Raw genomic sequence first — 20,946 nt, 5'->3', positions numbered from 1 at the left:
GTTGAAGAAGATTTTAATTAATGGTTGTTACGATTTCTTCCACTATCTTTAACATATACACACACTATTTTCTTGGAACTGTAATAGTTGACCTGTACAAAAGACATTTTTATGATTTGTGTGAGTTTATGTACGTATAGTTCACACATGATCTCAAACTATTTGATGTACAGTGGAGAGATTTAGCACCAATATTAGCCAATTTTATAGAAATTGTAGATGAAGTTTAATTCTTCTCTGTGTGTCCTAAATTAATTTAAATGACATCATGATAACTTAGTAAAATAGTCATAACAGTAGAGTATGAATTTATGTAATTTTGTTTCATTCGAATATTCCAGTCATGTTATCTGATTATTTTGTATAATTTTCTTCATGAAACCAACCAATTTTGATATTAAATTTACTTTTATATCCTGAAGCAGAGAAACATTCAATGAATTTTTGACTTAAGTGGAAAGATTATTTAAGCATTTTATACCTACATATCTTTTTGTTTACAGCTTGGCGTAAATGCATATGCGTTTATAGTAACTAACAATGGTTACGTGTTAGTCCACCCTGACCTCCGTCCTGTGGTAAGTTTGAATAAAATCTACATTATTGTTAATTCTTGAACAATTAAAATACAAAATGTTATATTGTAAAACTAGTTAAAAAGAATTAAACTAGACTAAATATTGAATGCGAAATTAATTACCTCTAATTCAGGTCACCACAGATTATTGGCACTAGTAGTTTACTAACAGTCAGTTTCATGTTACTAATCCTTTACAGCATCTTTTTTACAAAGCCAATGTAGAATCTGTGAGTGTACGAGTCTGCAACTCCTCTCCCTGAAAGGAAGCTAGGTGGTTTTGTCAACAGTGTTGGGGATAACAACATACATGAGTACAACAATTACAACAATTTTTTAACCCTAATGCGTACAATGTACATGTTGGTTATCTAGAAAATAAGTAGCTTTATGTGCTATTTCTATTATTCTGTATATACACACTAATTTCAGTGATTCATTGGCTCTGACACCATAACTATTGCTTGGCTTGTGTTTTCTGTTTCTTGTGATTGTTTAAAATGTAATGACACATGGTGAACCAGATGACTGTGATATTAGTTCTAATACCAAGGTTCTGAATACAAGAAACATTAATATTTTCTAGCAACCTGGAGATACAGCATCCTATGGGAAATTTACAGTGAAAATGTTATAAAAGCTGGACTGATACCAAACTTAAATGTACTCCTACAATTCAAAACAGGAGAGGAAAAACTGTCCCACTCCATGGGCTTATGAGGTGCTGGTAGCTGCAACCCATAAACACAGAGGGTGGAGTGATGTCAGCCTCGAGAGGCATTTCTATCCCCAATGGACTGGGCGATGAGGTGGGCTTCTCCATGCTGCTCTGGGTTGTTGCTAAAGCCCTGTTCAGTAATACCACAGCAAATGGTCACACACATGGGTGTATCCTGTACCTCTGGGGATATACCGGTGAGAACTGGCAAGTGGTACCCTTTCCTAGACTTGCTGGGTAATGGATCCAATGGTCAGAGTCCATAGAGGAAGGTGGTTACTGTGGTCTGTATCTTATGGTCAAGGGATGGTCACCCCGGTGTATCTTGTACCTTGGAGGTATGACTATAGAACTGGTCTTTCGATACTCAATCCCAGGCTCGTCAAAGTCTGGGTTACGGATCTGGAGGTTAGAGACCACAGAGGGAGGGGACTTTGGCTTCCGTCATTTGTAATAGGTGAAACATTTTGGCAAGTCAGAATGACCTGATGATCTGTAGTACAAATGGTACTGTGGGGGGGGGCATGGTTTAGGATCAGAGGTAGCTGATAAGCTCTTCCATTCAAATGGGAGTGTCGTGCTGCAGGTGGCAACCCTGAATAAAGGATAAGAGGCAAAAAAGAACCTACGCTAATCTGCGGAAAGGATAAAGAAGACAATGTCAGCTGAAAGAAGTGACTAAAGAGGCCCTTGTTGCCTATAGTCAGGGGTGGAGGCAGACAGAATCCCCAAGGGAAACCCCAACAATCCCACTCCATTGCAGTTTTTGGCCCAATCTGCTACATCACTTACATCGAAAACTATATGATGTCCTTATTGTTTCTATTCCAATCCCAATTTTCCCACCACAATTTTTTCATCTGCCCAGATAGCTAGGACTTCCAATGGCTGTAGAACATCCTATAAGAGAGACGTGCTTAACACATTTTTGGTGAAGCTATCTCCACAGATCTAAAATTAAGTTCCATTGAATGTTCTAGTTTCAAGGCATCCTAAAACCCAGCTACAACAGTGTAGACATGACGGATGTAGAACTGATGGACGATGGTCAGGGACCTCACAACTTCAGCAAGAAACTTCTTGAGGTAATGATTGTTTCTTTCAGTGTCACCTATCACAAGTTGGTTATATATGTTATGCTCATTGTTTATTTAAAACACTTTAAATAAATTATTTAATTGTGTTTTCAGTTCCGAGAAAAGCTTGTCCAGGGGAACATTACATCCTCTATATCCCTGCCTATGAAGCAGCACTTTGACAATATGGTAAGGTTATACAAGTGTATAGTGTATTACCTAGTAAATATGGAAATTAATTTATTTTGTGTAATAAAATGTAATAAATGTTTTATAAGTTTCAATGTTATAACCAGTGTAAGAGTGTACACCCCATTTATGCATTATGAGCAGTTTGTAACATTACTGGGTATTATAAAAGTTAAATTGTCACAACATATCAGCAAGGACATCTGTACAATATTTATGATATGTTTTCTATATAATATAAGAGTGGTACCTCAGAGTTATTTCATTTTGCAAGAGTTGTCACCTTTCATGTCATGAATTCTAAGCTCTGACATTGGTCTAATGGTCTCAAGAAAAATTATGTTTTTCTGGATCAGTGCTTGTGCTGTCCACGTCACAGTAGAGTAAATAAATAGTGCACAAGTTTTGTGTGGGTAAAAAGATATATTGGTAAAATATGTGATTTGTTAACCCTGAATCTGGCAGGTGAAATTCCCATAATGACAGGCACTATTTTGCTAGTTATGCACACATTCATTCAAACTTATGTGGAATGTTTATTATTGAAGTAAATTATACTCTTATATATTTTATTTTTCAGTACAAAAGCAGGAAAATTTATATGCAGTTAGATTATTTTTTTCAATTTAGGTTTATGTTTTTTACTATAAGTGAAAAAAGTAAAGTAGAAGAAAAATATCTAAAAGTAAGGCTTAAAATACAATTTTTTATTACTTTTTAAATGTCCTAAAAAGGTGTTTTATGTAAAACGTTAAAGAAATTTAATTTTTTAAATAGTAAAATGTTAAGTTTGTACGAAAAATGACATACAGTATTCACATTTTAACATTTTTAGATATTTCCTATATGCTTATTATATTTTGAGACCTTATCTATGTTGTAAAGCATAACATTTCAGAAAAGAAAAACATATTTTTTGTTTTTTTTTATAGGTTTATATGAAAACATTTTTGTTACAAAACTCCTAAGAAGTGTTTTCAACAAATAAAGGTTGATAAAGTCACACAATATATTGTCAGAAAATGCTTCAAATGAAGTAAATTTACTATAATAAAAACTCATTATCTAATAATATTTATCTAAGTTCACCTGACTTATTTACTAGGTCTCTCAGGTTGAAAATTGTAAGATTGTAAGTTGTTGATGTTGTTGGATACTAACACAACTCTAATAATAATATGAGAAACAATAAAATAAAATGTTGCCAACAATGGTTGCGTCGAATGCCTTTCTTCACAATATACGAGTATATCAATGAACAGATTTTTGAAGCAGATAATCTTGTTGAAAAAGATATTCTAAATGCAATGATGTGGCCAAACTCATTTCTAAACAAAATTTTCCACGGCAAAAGTTTAGGGAAAAAAAATCCAGGTTTTTCACGCTCTCTTGAAGTGCGCAAGCAGACACGGTAAAACAGCATTTGTATTGCAGCTTCATAATTTTAGTGCATACTTATTACCCATTATTATTTAATAAACTCTAAATCGAATTAATGCGTGAAACATCCTGATTAATTTGATATACTATTTATCCTACTTAAGTCTTATTTCCGATATCAAAAGTTTGATTAAAAACATAACTACAAAATCTATTAGTGACTAATCGTTCAACACTGGACAAACATTTTTTAGCAACTAGTCACTAGTAGCCTAACAGACAGAAGGTTAAAGAAAGCTGCTGAGTGGTCTAGTTTTGTTTTTTGTAATGTAATACAAATAAAAACCTTTTGGAGCAGTATGATGGGTTTCAGGGTTGTTGAACAGGTCCTGATCAACTCAGACCATATCTAGTTTAAATTTAAGAGTCATCCATTTATTGTAGCAAAACCAGCAGGGAGGGAAGGCCCATCTTCAATTAATGGTACCTGACAAAAAATAATTGTTTTGATTTTGTTGTCTTAACTTAAAACTCAATTTCAACCTTTTTGTATGTATGGTTTAACAAATATTACTTTTTAATGATTACAAAATGTATGGTTGGAGGCCTATAAGTATTAGAAAACCATGCACTTTGGTACTTTAAAAAATAAAATCTAATTTGAATCCAATGTAGACAGTATTTTCAATGAAAGTAATGATTGACAGTAAACAATAGCTCATGCAACTATTTGCTGAAATATTTTGAGTTATCTATTACACCTTTGATTGACACGTAAATACAGTTTTTATTTTCAAATTACTTGTACCTGTGAAAAATAAATTCACAAGCTGTCTAACTCTGCCTATTTCTTATAAACTAGATTTTTTTTAAAATCCTGAAATACATTACAAGTTAAATATAAAAAAAATCTTGTAGCAGATCTGACAATTTATTTATAGTATCAAAATCAATTGTAAAGTATAATCTATGTAACTTCAGACAATACTTATTACTGCTACATGAAATACCTATATAATTGTGTTATTAACAATTCTGTGCTTTTCGCTTTCAGAAAAGGGTTATGAGAGGGATACGTTTCTACTACTATAAGCCTATAAGAGACTCCCCCTTCACTCTTGTGGTCAGTCTGCCAGACCACTACGGCCGCTACCAGGTCGATGCCGTAGTAGAGACCCATCTGCTGAAGAGCAGCAAGGGTGAGGATTTTTATATAGAAATTTTATACCTCTGATCTGGTGTGCCTACAAATTCACATGATGGGTCACAATGTACTAGATAGGTTTATTTAAGAGAAGAGCTTATTTCCACCTTTATACAGTCTTAATTAGTAATATTGTTTTCTAACTATACAAAAACTATTATTTTGGTATCCACAAAAATGTTAAAAGTTCACACTTTTACTGCCTTGTAACCTCATCACAACCATATTAGTTACAGTATATTATATTAATGTACATATTTTGACATATCTCTCCCCCAAAAAAATTTCATATTTGATTATGTAAATAATCTTACTCGACTGAGTTACTAAAATGATAAATATTTAAATATTTTCATTCCATTTTGATGAGTTAACAAAATGTGTAGGGCATTAGGTGGCATGTATTAAGTATAAAACCGAATATATGTATACATCACAACTCTATGATCAAAATTGATGTAGCACATCTTGAAGTAATTTAAAATTTATAATGTCATAATCTTATTTATGTGGGTTATGGTGGAGGAATTATGATTGAAGAGAAGAGAAATTGGTAATGCAAAGCATAATTGTGGCTAAAAGTAGAGTTTCCAAAAATTAAAAATATTTATTTTAATGTAAGTTTGATTTATTTTTTTGTAATATTAAATTTATGAAGTTTTATTGGTGAAAATTCATTTTCTATACATAACAAATAATACAAAGAATGCAAAGAAATTTTTGAGGTCGACGAGAATGCAAGAAAGGTTTTATATGTTATAAAAAGGATACTGTCAACAAGGCTATAAAGGTCTGGAACGGTTTTTTATACGAGTTTAAGCTGGGGTTTACTGAATAACTCATGTGATTTGCAGTTCTCCTGGTGAAAGCAACAAGTTGTCTTGTTCTCTCTGTCATTGCCATTTTAGCTACTTGCTGATAAAGAAATGTCTTTGGTTGTATTTTCAACTAATTTTTGTATCACACCTGTTTATAGTTAATTTCCGGAAATATGGATTAATAAACTTATTTATTTGTATAACTGTAAGTTATTTGGAAAGTTTTTGTTTTCCATGTTATACACATAAAATTAATAAGATTTGTAACCTTATGTTTTCAGGCAAGCTCAATTTCTTTGAGGGAAAGAATTGGAAAGTCCATCCTGACTGGTGAGTTTTCTCATTTTTAGTACTTAAGTATTAAACTATTAATAGCCAAGGTATTAATATATTTAAGTAGTTAAATTAAACTAGGGCAAACAGGTCTATTGTTAAAACAAATTATAAAAATGATGTTTTATTTGACCGAGTGAGGTAGGGCTCAGAAGCCTTCTCTAACAATTAACCTGGAGACCAACAGCTTGGGCATGATTTCTGAAACACCACAATTGGCTGGACAGGAAGTACAATAAATTTAAAATGATACCTATATAAAATTTAAATTGTTATCAAGTGAAAAAGCTTTTAATAGTTATATTTTCTTTTGTATGAGACCTTTTAGATACTAATGGTGGATGCTTTATTTTGTTTATAGGTAGGCAACTCCCATCAGGTCTATCCATTATGAGTCAAAGCAGATTTAAAAAATTACATTTTCTTTTAGTTTTAGGTTCATTTTATAAAAATTAGATCTTCTTTCATGCCAATATATTTTTACGATCAAATTATCAAATGTTTGTTATTGAATCATTAATCATAGTAATACTGCTTTATTCCATAATATATATTGTACAAGGTTTAAATAATAGTGTACTTTAAACCATTAATCACATCATAAGAAGTTATTTGTGTCAGTATATTTACACTATATCATGAATGTATAAAAATTGAATTCAACTGAACTGGACATGAAAGACAGAAATATAATTTTTAGGTGTGTCCATAGACAGTTCACTGTTATCCATTAGTGAACAGATCTCATATTCACTGTTATATCCTAGTAGGGTTATGTTCAAGGCAGTAAAACTCTTTACTGTAAATCATACATGATGTGAAAAAATGTGAATTGAGGAGTGTTATTTGTTTCCTACAATCAGAAGGGAATTAATAGTGCAGTAGAAATCCATTGAATAATATGTCATGTTTACGTAGAAAACATTATGAGTGATGGTGTTATACCTGAATGGTGTAGAAAGTTTTAAGATAGCCGCACTCATGTGCATGATGAAGGAGGTCAAGGATGAACAAATTGACAAAGTTCTTAGAGAAAACGTACATTCACAGTAAGTGCTTTGTTTTTGGAATTTCCAGAAGCTTCAAATTCTTTTCTTTATTCTATTTTTACAGAACATTTATGTTACAAAACGATTTGTACTTGCCAAGTGCCTAAGGTATTGACTAACACCCACAAAAAACACTGAATGGCTTCTCCTTTGATATTCCTTGAATTGAACATTTGGCAACATTTAAACTTTGACGCGATTCACGCCCAACACCATCACTTATGATGTTTTTTCCATAAACACAGCACATTTTCCATTAGATTTCTGCTGCACTATTCCCTTCTGTTTGCAGGAAACAAATAACACTCCTCAATTAACATTTTACAGAAGAATCAATAGAGGTGGTCATGTTTATGTGACAGTAGCTCAGTGCAAACTAGCTACTTGAACTGGGAAGTAACAAACGTTGGGAAGAAGATGTGCGATCGACAGCCTACGGACACCACAGGCCTGCAACATGTCTGGTCGTCATGGTGTGAGATCGGAGGTTGACAAATAACAGCCCTCGTACATTAACATTGACTATTATAATTAGGGTTATTTTCTATATAGTGTCTTCCTAAACGTTATAAATTACATCCAGAGCATCAATAAGGTTTTCACTGGATACCTTTAGATAATCATGACATAGAGGTATTCTTTCCCATGAAAATTTTTTCCCATTGTTATTTCGCAAGTTAGTTCCATGCAGTGGTGTGCATATTTACTGATCATTTAACCATAGGGGGCAGGGGGTTAAATATCATACAAACTCATTATTAATGTGTTCTTCAAAATTCAGTCAAAATAATAAATTGATATAGTTTTTCATTGAGGCAGGGGGGAGGGAAGATTCCAGACTTCCTCTTTTTCTGATGTGTTTAATATTTCAACACTCCCTTGTTGGAAATGTAAATACTGGTGGATGTATTTTTGTGAGAACTTAAAGCAGAATTTAAAATTTCGATTACATTAAGATATTGTATATAGAAGTGCATTTAATTCCCAAATGTTATTATTAAGATTGTCATATTTTAAGCTAAATCAACATTTTCTTAACACAACATTTTTAGGAAAGTATAAGTTGTTTTTGTAGTTTTAACAATGATCTTGAATGTTGCAGGCTCTATTGCAAGTATCGAATGGATACTGAGGAAACCCAATCCTTCTTGAGTCCAGAGGAAGAGGTTGAACATTTTTTTGCAAAAACACAGTCAGCAGGATGGAACTGGCCCACACAATACCCACCAGGTAACTCCATTCAGTTGTTCTTGTTATTAACAAAGTAGGAGTAGGCCAGGCCACCTGTTACATAACAGGCTCCGCTGAAGTTGCATGCAACATTTCAAACTGTAACTCATTTCATTCTTAAGATGTTCTGTGAACAGTCAGACAGAAAAGAAATCTTTACATCCCTCAGGCAAACAGAAGAGATTTACCAGCCTATTGAATTATAGGCTTCAATGATCCTAAGCTAAATCTCATGGTAGATATTTACTATCATCGAATTCAGTTTTATCTATGTAGAAATGAAGTTTCACGCAAAATTTCAAGTCTATAGATGGAATCCTTCTCAATGTATACTTCACATAGTTAGGCTATGTAAAACGCTCAACCAAATTGCATAGAGAACATGCTCATCATCAAAAATGACATTGTCTATCTAGGAATGAAATTGTACGCAAAATTTCAAGTTTATAGGTCAATTTGTTCTCCAGATATCATGCGGTAAGACAGACAGACAGAAATGAAATTGATTCAGCCCCTCAAGTGATAGGTTTCGCTAATGCACAGCCAACAAATGATTTTATGTTAATTTTGTTTATTTTGTAGTTTATTAACCCTCTCCCGCTCCCATTGTTTCCAGGCGCTCACGGTGCTTCTAACCTCAATTAATTCGCTCTGCCGGTCGGGCTCGGTCAAAATACGCAGCGTCTGAACTTACATACGTTCTGTCATTGTAATTAACTATAATTATATATATTAATTATTTTACTATATATTGGTTCAATGAAGTTGATTGTACGAGACCATGGAGGGGGCACACGGACAGCTGGGCGCCGGGTTGTTTGTTGCGCAGTTACTTGGTGAAGGTCATTGTCTGGCTCGCCGTCACTGCCCCTGCCACTGTGATCACTCCGAACTACATCCACAATGCCACTAACCACTTCACAAAGCTCTGGTACATCACTACACTCACTTGAATCGTCGCAATCACTACTAATAACGAGATCGATTTCACTGTCACGAAGTGTACGACTACAACCCGCCATTGTTTCCGCACTACTAATATAAATAGCAAAATAATAGAATAAGTCTACTTTTAAAGTAAAGTAAATGGTCTCCTGATAGCAAACAACCCGTAGTAGTACAAACTATTGCTACTCGAGAGCAGCACTTATCGTCTCTAGTAGATAAAGCCAACGAATTATAATAATGGAACGCGCTCTGGGCCGGAGAAACCGAGCCGAAATCCTGGGCTGCGTTCCGAGTCTGCAGGCGCTGGAAATGGGCAAGAAACTAACTCCGCCCATATGGCAGGCATTATAGTAATGATCTAATATCACTTTAAAACGCCTTGTAGACTTAATACAATTGTTAGATACTACAATTTATTTATTATTACAAATGTTAGTAGCTGCTTTTTACCGTGGATTTTTATTTTCTGTTAAAAAAAACTGATTTTTGTGCAATATCAAAATAACTGAGATTTTGACTTTTATTTTTCTTACAAAGTCGGAAACAAATATTACAGGCATTAAAATATTACCCAGATGAAAAAAAACAACTTTTTATTGACAGTATTTTATTTCAAAATAAACTACAAAAAATTTACAAACATGACACACTTAATCTACGTGTTAGAAAATAAAATTATTTTGACCAATATTTTTGCCTTATTTCTAAGTTGGTTTCTTTTTTAATGTCAAAAGTTTTTGTTTTTTTCGATGTGATGAGATATTATTTAAAAAAAATAGTTTAGTCACAGTTTTAATTCAAAGTAACTCGTGGCTTCCTGTCAATTTAGAAGTGGTCGCATTTGTTTGAGATAACTAGAGTAAATAATAATATTTTACAATTTTCAATACCGTACATCATCACTTGATCTACTTAATTTACCCTTAGATTTAAAATCAATAAAAAGTTAATGTGTTCTAAGATCAGCATCATTGGCATGGAGTACAGAACTTGGTGAGTTCTTGCCCACTTTAAGCGCCTGCAAATCCATGGATACACCAGTAACGCACAGCTGTGTGCGACCGGAAAACACAACATGCTGCTTATGGGCAGTGCGCGTTCCAGTAGTATAGTTCGTTGGATAAAGCAGTGCGTGCCGATCTGTGCCGTTTAGGCTGCAGTAGCTATATTGTGGCCGTGCCGATTCATGCCTTGCGAGCGGGAGAGGGTTAAACTTTGAACTGATATCAGATGTAAATCACAAAGATTTTTTAAGAATAGTGGTTTTTTTTTCCAAGGTGGGTCGTATATTTCAGTTTGTAAATTGTCCACAAGCCACTATCATCGTCCAATGCCCCTCATCCTTGTTCACTTCCAGAAACATTCGTTGAATTAATTTTTTAATTCCGAAATATTTTCAAGAGGTTGCTTATACACCCATTTGGCTAACATAAAGGGTTGTTATTTAAACCCATTCGGCTAACAAAACTCTTGTCGCATTTGATCTTATTTGTTCTCTGTCTTAAATATAATACATGAAATCAAATCTTATTTTTTTCAGAGACATTTTCTATTTTGAAAACATCCATAAATCATATGGAACTGTTATAGGACTGTAGGGATGCTACAAAAGCAAACTGATTTTGTATTTGGCTAAGAAGCAATTTTCTGATTAATGAGCAGGATCATTGATTTTGTGCAAGATCCAATCACTGCCTGGCCATAGTTTAGGCCATTTTCTTTACACTACATCTCGTAGCTGCCTTATTACATCAAGATAACGTTCTTTGTATACTATCTGAATTCTAATATGGTCAATTAATGGCTTTTGTTGATTGTTACTTGCGGCAACACATCCAATGTTTGCAGAATTTCTAACTATTGCAGATCTGCCTGTTTATGGGTCACTTTCAGCTGAAATGCGGCCATGTTTGAATTGCCTAAACCAGTATTTTATCTGAGTACCACCCATAAACTCATCACCAAAATCTTTGTGTATCACATAGATCTCTGAAACAGAATGGCCAAGTTTCTGGTAGAACTTAATGTAAATTCATTACTCAAGATGTTCAGTAATAGTGAAATGCAACCATTGCAGTATTAACATATGAAACAGTGTTGTGATTCACTGATTGGTTGGAGAACAGAAAATGGCCGGAGTCAATCTTGGAAGGATCTCTTTTCCTATTCCATATTCCATCTCAGGCAGTCGGTTGCATAACAGTTTTATAGAAAAGGGAGGTCAGGTACTTTACACAAAAATAGAAAGGGCCCATTTCGTAAAAGTTCAACAAATGATTAGGGTACAAAAGTGCCAATCATAAAAATGCCACATCTAATCAATGCCAAAACTAATAATTGCCAAAATGATGACGTACCGATTGTAAAAAATGTTACCATAAAACCTCAAATAAATATTTGTTATATACAAATTTCGATCTGGTTTTTTGTATTATGGCGCAAGTTATAATTAAAGGAAAACTTCATATTTGTGTTACAATGGGTATATTTATATCAAACATTCATCATCGGCTGCAAGCAAATACTGGAGGTGCAAATTCTATAGAGAATGCTTTGCTCGCCTAACCTCCACTCTCGATGATAGAGGAAACATTGATGTGAAAAAAGGCGGTGATGTGGAATTCCTCAATCATGCACCAAATCCAGAGGAAGTTCAAGCTCTTCTATTACTAACGAGCATGAAGAGGCATGAATCTGAACACCCAGAAGAGCCTCCCAGCAGAATTACGAGATGTTTGTAAGATGCTCCTAAAGCAGTTCTTGCTTAACTTCCTGAAAGAGAAAACATTCAGAAACAAATTCAGCGTGAGCACTTAAGATTTACCTTCAAATCATGTTTGTTCAATGACTAATTAAAAATATTATTTTGATCTTTGAACAAATACCATTGTCCATGTACCAGCCTAAAGGAGCTTGGTATGAGTGGCACTTATGCCTAACAGTGCTTTGTACCCGTGTCTTGCACTCCAAATCAATAGAATGTTGTGTAAGTGACACATTGTGGACACCATATATTGTGCCTATGGACAGTGGCTGATCAAAACATTTAAGTAACTTTTAAAATGATTACTTTCTATAAATTTTATTCCTGAATACCTATTGTCTCAAAATCTTGAAGTAATTTGTTACACGTTCAAACGTTGAGTGTGTGTTCAGATTTATATAAAAATTAAAACTTGGAAACTGATTCACCTTGTTTTATTTGTTACAAATTTGTTAACTACTATGAAATAGAAAAAGGTATATAAATTAATTGTACTAGATAAGTTAACCAAGTATATTTGTTGAATGATTTTTTTAATTTTGTTTTTAAGTACAGTTTTTTCCAATAAATATTTCAAATTAACTTGTAATAGTTAATGTGTCTAAGGTGTGTCTTTTTGCTTTGTAACTAGTTGTATATTCCACTGTGTTATAAAATAATTAATAAATAGTTTTAAAACCGAATAAAAAATTGCATAGACAATGATTCCTGGGCTATTTTGTAGACAATTTTTAAATATTATTAAAATTATATAAATGGTAGTTCCAATATTTTGAATTAAATGAATACTTGTATTCCACAGCTAATGCAAGTGCTGCTTCAAAAAGTGATAAGTCAGCAAATAAGATCAAAACGTATTATTGTGAGTATATGAATCAATGTTAGAGCATGTTAGGTGTACTTCACAGGCTCTTGCATGTCTACAGTCAGATATGTTCACTAATAGATTTTTTATAATGTTAACAGGAAAACATTTTATTTTCTCATCAATCCAAAGTGAACAAATAAAATTCCTTACTTACTTGCATGCAGTGTCTTACTTAAATCTGTTTGAACTTACTCTGTACCTTACTTTGGCGCTGGTGTATACTAAGAACTACTCAGAACTATCTCAGTGCAATATTATGTGTGGTTAAAGTGTTGATAAAGAAATGAAGTAAATTTGTTATTTTTCTTTTCTCGTATTAGAATTAACAGAGACAACAAGCACTTATAACGTAATGAACGTATTTATATTTTTAATATGAAAATATCATTGATTTTAATTGTAGAACAAATCTAAACAAACTTGTAATTTTGTCAATGCACCACCTAATGATAAATAATATTTTTACCTGAATGATCAAAAAACTTAAGTAAGCTGTGCTGTGGTGATGACGCACTCGGGAGTATGAGATTTTTAACAAAACATTTACATTCAGCAACTGACAAAGTTGCAGATGGAAGCATTAATCTGCCTGAACATGTATTCATTTCAGGGAGACCACCCCTGTTACATTTCGTTATAGACCGAGGCACTATAAGGTCTCTTTTGAACGACCAGCATTTACCAGTATTGCATGCCATTTTATCTTTGCATTGCTTCTATTAATTGTTTTAGTGATAAATGTAATGGTCTTAGTTCTTTATTTCACATTAAGAAAAGAAATAAATTGTAAGAAAAATAATGTTATTATTCTTATGACGACTCCAATCACAATGGCAATGGCTCTTCTTGTCTTTTAATGCTCTCTCTGTCAAATGACCGCAGTGCACTTTTGGCTTTACTGAGCTTATTTCATTCCAAGTGCTCTGCTGTAGGAGAACGTGTTTTTTTATTATTTTAACAACATTATTCAAATAAACTGTTGTATGTTGTACATCATTTAATAAAATGTTATGTGTGTGTTTTACTTTTTATATCAACCAAACAGTAATAGTTGATTTTTCCATCAATGAAACCATGCTGTCTTTCCGAAAGAAGGTTGTTGTGCTAAGATGATTTAAAAGTCTGGATAAAATAATTTTCTCTATTAATTTTGAAGACAGTTGGAACTTAGGAGGTGGGCCTGAAATTCTTTTCTTCCTTGCTTGAACAGAGAAAAAAACCTTGAAAGTCTTTACCTTTGCAGGAAATAACCTTGGGCAATTGATTTGTTAGCAATATTAGCAATTGGGTGGCATAGATCAAGCTCACAAAATTGTACAAGAATAGCAAAAATTTCATCTACCCCAGCAGAAGAAGCAGATTTCAGGGTGTGAATAGTACTGAGAACATAGTGATGATTAATAGGTAGGAGAATTGACAAAAAGTTTACTATGAGATCTGGTAAGATGGTTATTCTCATGATTGTTTTTCTTCAAGGTCTCCTCAGCGATTGTCGTAAAGTACTCATTGAAATTACTGGTCACTATATCAATATCATTTGTCACCTCACTTCAACTATTGAGTGTACCATGTGTTGAGTGTTCTTTCTAGAGGGCCTTTCGTTATTTATTGTCTGCCAAAATGGTTTGATTTTGTTGGTAGTTATATTGATATAAGATTCATTTGTAGATCTCAGCTCTATCAGCTTAAGATCATAAGCTTTCTTCCTTGTTACAGCTTCATTTTTGTCCCTGTCATAATCAGTTGAAACAAATCTGTATTTAGCTTTAAGGAATTATCTTTTCAGAAAATTAATATCAGGGTGTAGTACTTTATGCTTCTTACATTTTTAAGACGTGTCTCTAGATGAGGTATTAGGACAGGCAGTTTCCAGGGCAATTGTCAATATATATATATATATATATATATATATATAAATTTGGAATACACTGTTTCTGTGTCAGCTGACTTGTACGTTCTGTCCCAGCTCTGAAGAGAAAGAGGTACCTTGAAGCATAAAATGTGTTGACGATTGAAATGTCTCCTTGTTGATGAAATAATGGTTTGGAGAAATGCCCAGCCATGCAACTTGGTCTGTGTGTATTACCTTTATGGCTATGGAGTTATGGATAAGGTTTGTGTAGACAATGTCAATAGATAACATTGATGTGTTGACGAGTTTTTTTGGAGAAATTTCTATTCGAGTTATGTCAAAGTATGCGAGCATCTAATCCAGCAAAGGTTTGCCTTAGCACACAGGCTAAAAATAGCTAACTTATAAACTACCTTGAACTGTATGTAGTTAATATAATAGTAACATCAATGGAATTGTTCGAAATGTTTATTGTTAGTTTATGAAGATAATTTTGGGAACATCCTTTCTAACGATGTAGTGGCATAATGTATACCATTATCACGTTATTTATACGCATAACGAATATTATTATAGTTCTTCACTTCAACCACATGCTGTGTGCATTTGGCTGTCAATGACAGGTACATTAATTATGTCAATGTACTACTTTGATATTTTTCAAGGAGAGTAAAATTTTCTTATTATCAATTCCTAGTCTTCATGTCATTAATACTTATTTACAGGTGACCGCAACCTTTTTCTGTCCTTGGTGTTTGACGCCAAGGTCACCTCCTGGTTCACTAAAAACGTGAGTGCGGCTTCAGCAGAAGACAAAGGGTAAATATCTTTCTCACCCCATTTACACTATGCACTTGCCATGGTCACTATCATGATGTGTAGCACTTCACTTACAGCACACCATATTCTCTATATTTCTAAACTTCTGAACCATTAAAAAACTGTATAAGTTCTTCTAACACACTAACTCAACACTAAAATAATTGGTTTGATTATTTTAAGAATGTGTGCTTTAAATTTTACTTTTAGATCATTGAGATTCACTAAATGAAATAGGGAAATATTGATATACGACATTAGCGTACCATGTATATCATTACATGAATTATGTTAAATATTTTACATGGCATTCAATAAAAATTACAGTATTGATGTAGTATTGCAATTTCTTATGTATTTGGAATATTTAAAAATCATATTAGTTAGTAAAAATTAAATTCTCACATTTGATTTTCAGATTTTATGAACTAAAAATAAATATACTGCAAATAAAACATTGTGGTGTTAAAAATGTATGTTGTTATAATTGAATAAATAACTGCAAAATTACCAGTAGCCTACGTTTAAAAAATTTTAATTACAAGTAAAGCTTTTACCTTTTTTATTACAAAAATATTGCAATATCTTCATTGAATACTTATAATTAAAGATATATATATCTGTAGTAAGACAAATAGTATTTTATATTACTTATATTACCCTCTTAAAACATTTATTTTAAAATAGTAACAATCTCTCATTTTAAAACATTTTAATTTGTTTTGTAAGTTATTGATTAAAATATCTTTACAGTTTGGTTTGGGATGGATTCAAAGTCCATTAAAAACTCAAATATTTAGAAAATATTGTTTTAGTTAAAGTTTTAGAAATTTACATTAGTTTGGCACCATGAATGGTATGAAAGTAGTTAAATTGTTCAAAATAATCACAGGTAGAAATTTTTAATTACAGTACATACTCAGTGTGAAATTTGTTAAACAATAGTTAAAAAAATAAAAAAAACTTCATAAAAGTTATGTTATTTATTTTAACATTAAAAATACTTGTACTGAAACATGAGACTTACTTTAATAATAAGCACAATCCACTTGTAACTTACAGTTAATACTGATTAGACTATTTAAAAAAGTAACACATTTTGCTATTCCTTTAACCTAACTTGTGTTGTATTGTTGTAGTTGTGTAACATATTGATTGAGATTTATCACATACACATACAGATTTAAGTCATTAAACACAAATGCAAACTATGTTGCTTGCTTGATTAGCGCACAATAATACACAGTTCTGCTGCCTACTTTAAACTCATGACACAAAACGTTGAATGTTACAGTTGAATCATGAGCTGACAACTGTTTATACATTTTTTAAATCAAAATAATTTAACAAAGAGACATGCTCTTTTCAGGAGCATGGGTTCATTCCTGCTATTAAAGCATGTTTATCTACAACGTTACATAATAAAAACTAACCATTTATAGATACAGTTATTTATCTAACTCCACATTTTGGATATTATAAGAGCTACAAGCTTCTTTTATTTATCCATGAAGCAAAGACTGGGACTATGTTAGTAAGGTAAATGATTTAGATTGTGTGTTAACCAGTGCCATTGTCATTATCTCAGATGAAAGGTTATAACGATAACGTATAACTTTATCATTCTTTTATATGTTTCTTACGTTTTTATTGATATTTTAACTTAATTGTTAACTTAAGTTAAATTAAATTACAGTGGACTATTTTGGTTACTGTGAATGGTACGTAGTTTCTTAGAATGTTATGTGTAATAAATATTAATATTTTGAGTGCCATATCTTAATGGTTGAGTGTTTGGTATAATGGTTGAGCATATCTTTAATTTGTACTCATGCATGAAATGCCAGGGTAAACTTGACAGAATTGTGTCAACAGACCAATATTTTCTAATAAAAATCCAATATCAGTACATAAAATCTATGTATTTAAACTAAACACATTGCAGATAGCTGCTTCCCTAGGCATTGGCACTTTGTGCAAGCAATGCTGATAGCTGATTTATTGGGCCACTGACATTACTTCTGCAAATTAAGCTTGATAATTGCCTCTAAAAGGGATAAATACACAGTTTATAAACTGTCTAAACTAGTTATAAAAAATTAATAAAACTAAATTATACTTTATTTACTTAATAGATTTATTTCACTACAATTCTGTGTGCTATAAGCTACTAAGTTAAAAAAAGGAAAAGAATGGATGCAGGTCAATAGAACTAGCAGCTGATAGCATATTGATCAATAAATGTGTTGCATACTCAAGTTAACACTGCCAAATAGCAAATTATAAATATACAATAAAAAAACTTTTTAACACTTTTTCATATATTTTTTATTTTGTACATGTACATTTCAAATTCTAAGAATTCAGCAAATGTACCATATAACATTGTATTCCAAGGTTGCTCACTGTATACATTTACAGTAATAAAAATCAGATGATCAAGGTGTTGAGTAAGCATAACACAAAGGTCTCAATACTGCATTAGTGTGCTAATGTGACTGGTGGGGTAGGATAGTGTGGAGTTAGATAAAAACTTTTTCAATTTTTTGAGATATGGATGTATAGTAGGCAGCAGAGCCGAAAATAGTAAGGGCACTGTTTAGTGTGTACTAACCATATGTTCTATGCACCAAAGCCCTATCGCAAAGCTGATGGTACTTCTGTCAAGGTAAAGTATATATGTATCGTGCTTGCTCTCACCTTCTCTACTGTCTTCCCTCTCGCTTTTGTACTAAACACTATGCAAGCTTACAACTTTCTCCATATCTTTAATATTATGGTAAGTTCTCTTTAAATACAATGTAACTGCGGAGCCGTCCCAACACCCATAATGTTATGGTGGTGTCCTTCTCTATTCACAAAGTTGCTACAAGTTCATTTCTATAGCAGTAATTTTATGGTGGAAACTTCTCTTTAAACACAATTTAATTATGAATCATCTGGAACTACAATGATATGATGGGTCTGTCTCTATGATCGTGTTGTTACGGTGATCCCTTTTCTGTAACAAAGTTATGGTAGGACCTTTGCTGCAGCTATAATATGATTGTGAAACAATATTTAAATGTTTTGTGGGTCCGTATCTTTGATCATGATGTTATGATGAATCCTCTCTAATCACTAAGTTATATTGCATCCATAATGTTCTTTGTGGCCATAATGATATGTTGAATCCTTATCTTTAGGTCTAATAATATGGTAGGTTCATCTCAAAAACTCAAATGTTAGGGTAGTTTACATACATGTCATGGATAGTATTGGTATTCTTAATTTTATTGTCAGTACTTCCTAGTAACCATTATGATATGTGTGTACTCTTTAATTATAATATTGTATATTAATTATAATTATAATTGTGCTGAATTCTAATGTGGTGGGACAGTGTCTTGGCTTGAAGGATATCCAACTTTTATGACAGTTACCTTTAAAAAAAAATTGATTAAGTGTTCTTCGCATGTAAATCAATCATTCTCTATTTCCAAATTGAACTTTTTTCAATTTTGATATTATTTTATTATAATTATGCTGTAAAAAATGAATATGCTTTCTTTGGATACAGGTAACTCTTGATTATCATGTTAGAATTGTATTATATATGAAGGATGTACTTTTAGGAAGAAGAAAATAGTGTTGTTCTGATTGGAATGAAAATATTTGATCTGGATTATTTAATGGAAATGTTGAAATGTATAGTTATATATATGTTGTATTTAATTTCTTATTTAATTAAATAATCAATTGGAAGGATTGATTTTTCACTGCACCAATCAGCTCACTGCTGAATCAAATGTCTTGTTTCAGCACGAGAATAATACCATTATTAGATCACAGTAATCAAGACATTCAAACTAGATTTTGTTGTTTATGATACTTGTGTGTGTACATCAGCTCACTGCTTAGTCAGATGTATAGTTCCAGCAGAAGAATGATTCCATCACCTAATAGCAGTAATTGAGATATTACAACTAGGAGACTTTGTTGTTTATGATCTTGTGTGTCTACATCAGCTCACTGCTTAGTCAGATGTATAGTTCCAGCAGAAGAATGATTCCATCACCTAATAGCAGTAATTGAGATATTACAACTAGGAGACTTTGTTGTTTATGATCTTGTGTGTGTACATCAGCTCACTGCTTAGTCAGATGTATAGTTCCAGCAGAAGAATGATACCATCACCTTATAGCAGTAATTAGGATACTGTATTACAACTAAGAGACTTTTGTAGACATTTGTTTCATAAAGTATGTTATTGGGCTCTGTAAATTGCATTCGGTTATAACAGTTTCACAGTATGTATGGAGTATTTCATACTGGTTGTCCTGGTTATTTGTCTCAAGAGTTTGTCTTTATATCTTGGAATATTTCATGCAATGCTTAGGGGATATCATGTTTATTGATCTTTTGGCACAAAAAAAAAAAAAAAATAGCCTGGAGGCTGCATTTGAAAATTAAATAAAATTAAGTCTGGATGTATTATTTCTGTTTTGAATGGTAACTCAGTGTAGTTACACTGAGTTACCTATAAGTTAGTATAGTTATACTTAACTTAACTGTCTCAAGAACTAGTAAGGATCACCTTTGATATTACTTTTGAGTGGCCATTTTGTTGTTTTATAAAACGTATTAAAAATATGCAGTTTGAATTGTTACTTATGTGCTACTTATATTCTAGGACCATTTTCTATCTATTTTCATGTAATAAGTGTATGTGATCCAGATATAAGATAGAATCATCTACATTTAAACTTAATTCCTATAAAAGTGAAAAAATAAAAAATTCGGCATTGTACATACTAATTTATGAATCATAATGGAATCGATGACAAATTTTTAATCATGGTCATGTTAAATTAATTTATCTTTTCTAATTAAACTATCAAATTCATTTCTTTAACTAGGATGTTTGTTGATAAACTAGCGTGTCACTGCAAGTTGCAAGAAGCAAAGCACAGATTTACACAGCGGAAGTGTCACTCCCTCCAACACTGGAAACTCAATAGAACATAACCTGTGAATCCTCAGTCAGACGGCAAAAAGGCTCATCCCCAACATGCAAAAATAAAAGACATCAATGAGGACTATGAAACCTTCTTTAAGAAAAACATTGACTTCTATAGAGAG

The 20,946-nt window shown here is 32.5% G+C and overlaps 1 protein-coding gene across 4 annotated transcripts in view; it reads left to right on the top strand.

Moving 5' to 3' along the window:
* LOC124354571 (voltage-dependent calcium channel subunit alpha-2/delta-3) overlaps positions 1-20,946 on the top strand; it is a 97,034-nt gene that overhangs the window by 42,947 nt on the left and 33,141 nt on the right. For 3 of the 4 annotated variants that reach the window (XM_046805128.1, XM_046805126.1, XM_046805127.1), the window contains 8 exons: positions 504-578; positions 2,276-2,380; positions 2,486-2,560; positions 4,995-5,139; positions 6,244-6,292; positions 8,447-8,574; positions 13,089-13,148; positions 15,732-15,825. In XM_046805128.1, the coding sequence (XP_046661084.1) occupies positions 504-578; positions 2,276-2,380; positions 2,486-2,560; positions 4,995-5,139; positions 6,244-6,292; positions 8,447-8,574; positions 13,089-13,148; positions 15,732-15,825 (731 nt within the window). The remainder of the gene's footprint in view (positions 1-503; positions 579-2,275; positions 2,381-2,485; positions 2,561-4,994; positions 5,140-6,243; positions 6,293-8,446; positions 8,575-13,088; positions 13,149-15,731; positions 15,826-20,946) is intronic. The other variant, XM_046805129.1, reaches the window with a different exon arrangement.

The sequence above is a fragment of the Homalodisca vitripennis genome, chromosome 2 (assembly GCF_021130785.1).
Source record: "Homalodisca vitripennis isolate AUS2020 chromosome 2, UT_GWSS_2.1, whole genome shotgun sequence".
Taxonomy (NCBI): domain Eukaryota; kingdom Metazoa; phylum Arthropoda; class Insecta; order Hemiptera; family Cicadellidae; genus Homalodisca; species Homalodisca vitripennis.
This window is presented reverse-complemented; position numbering and strand designations above follow the sequence as displayed.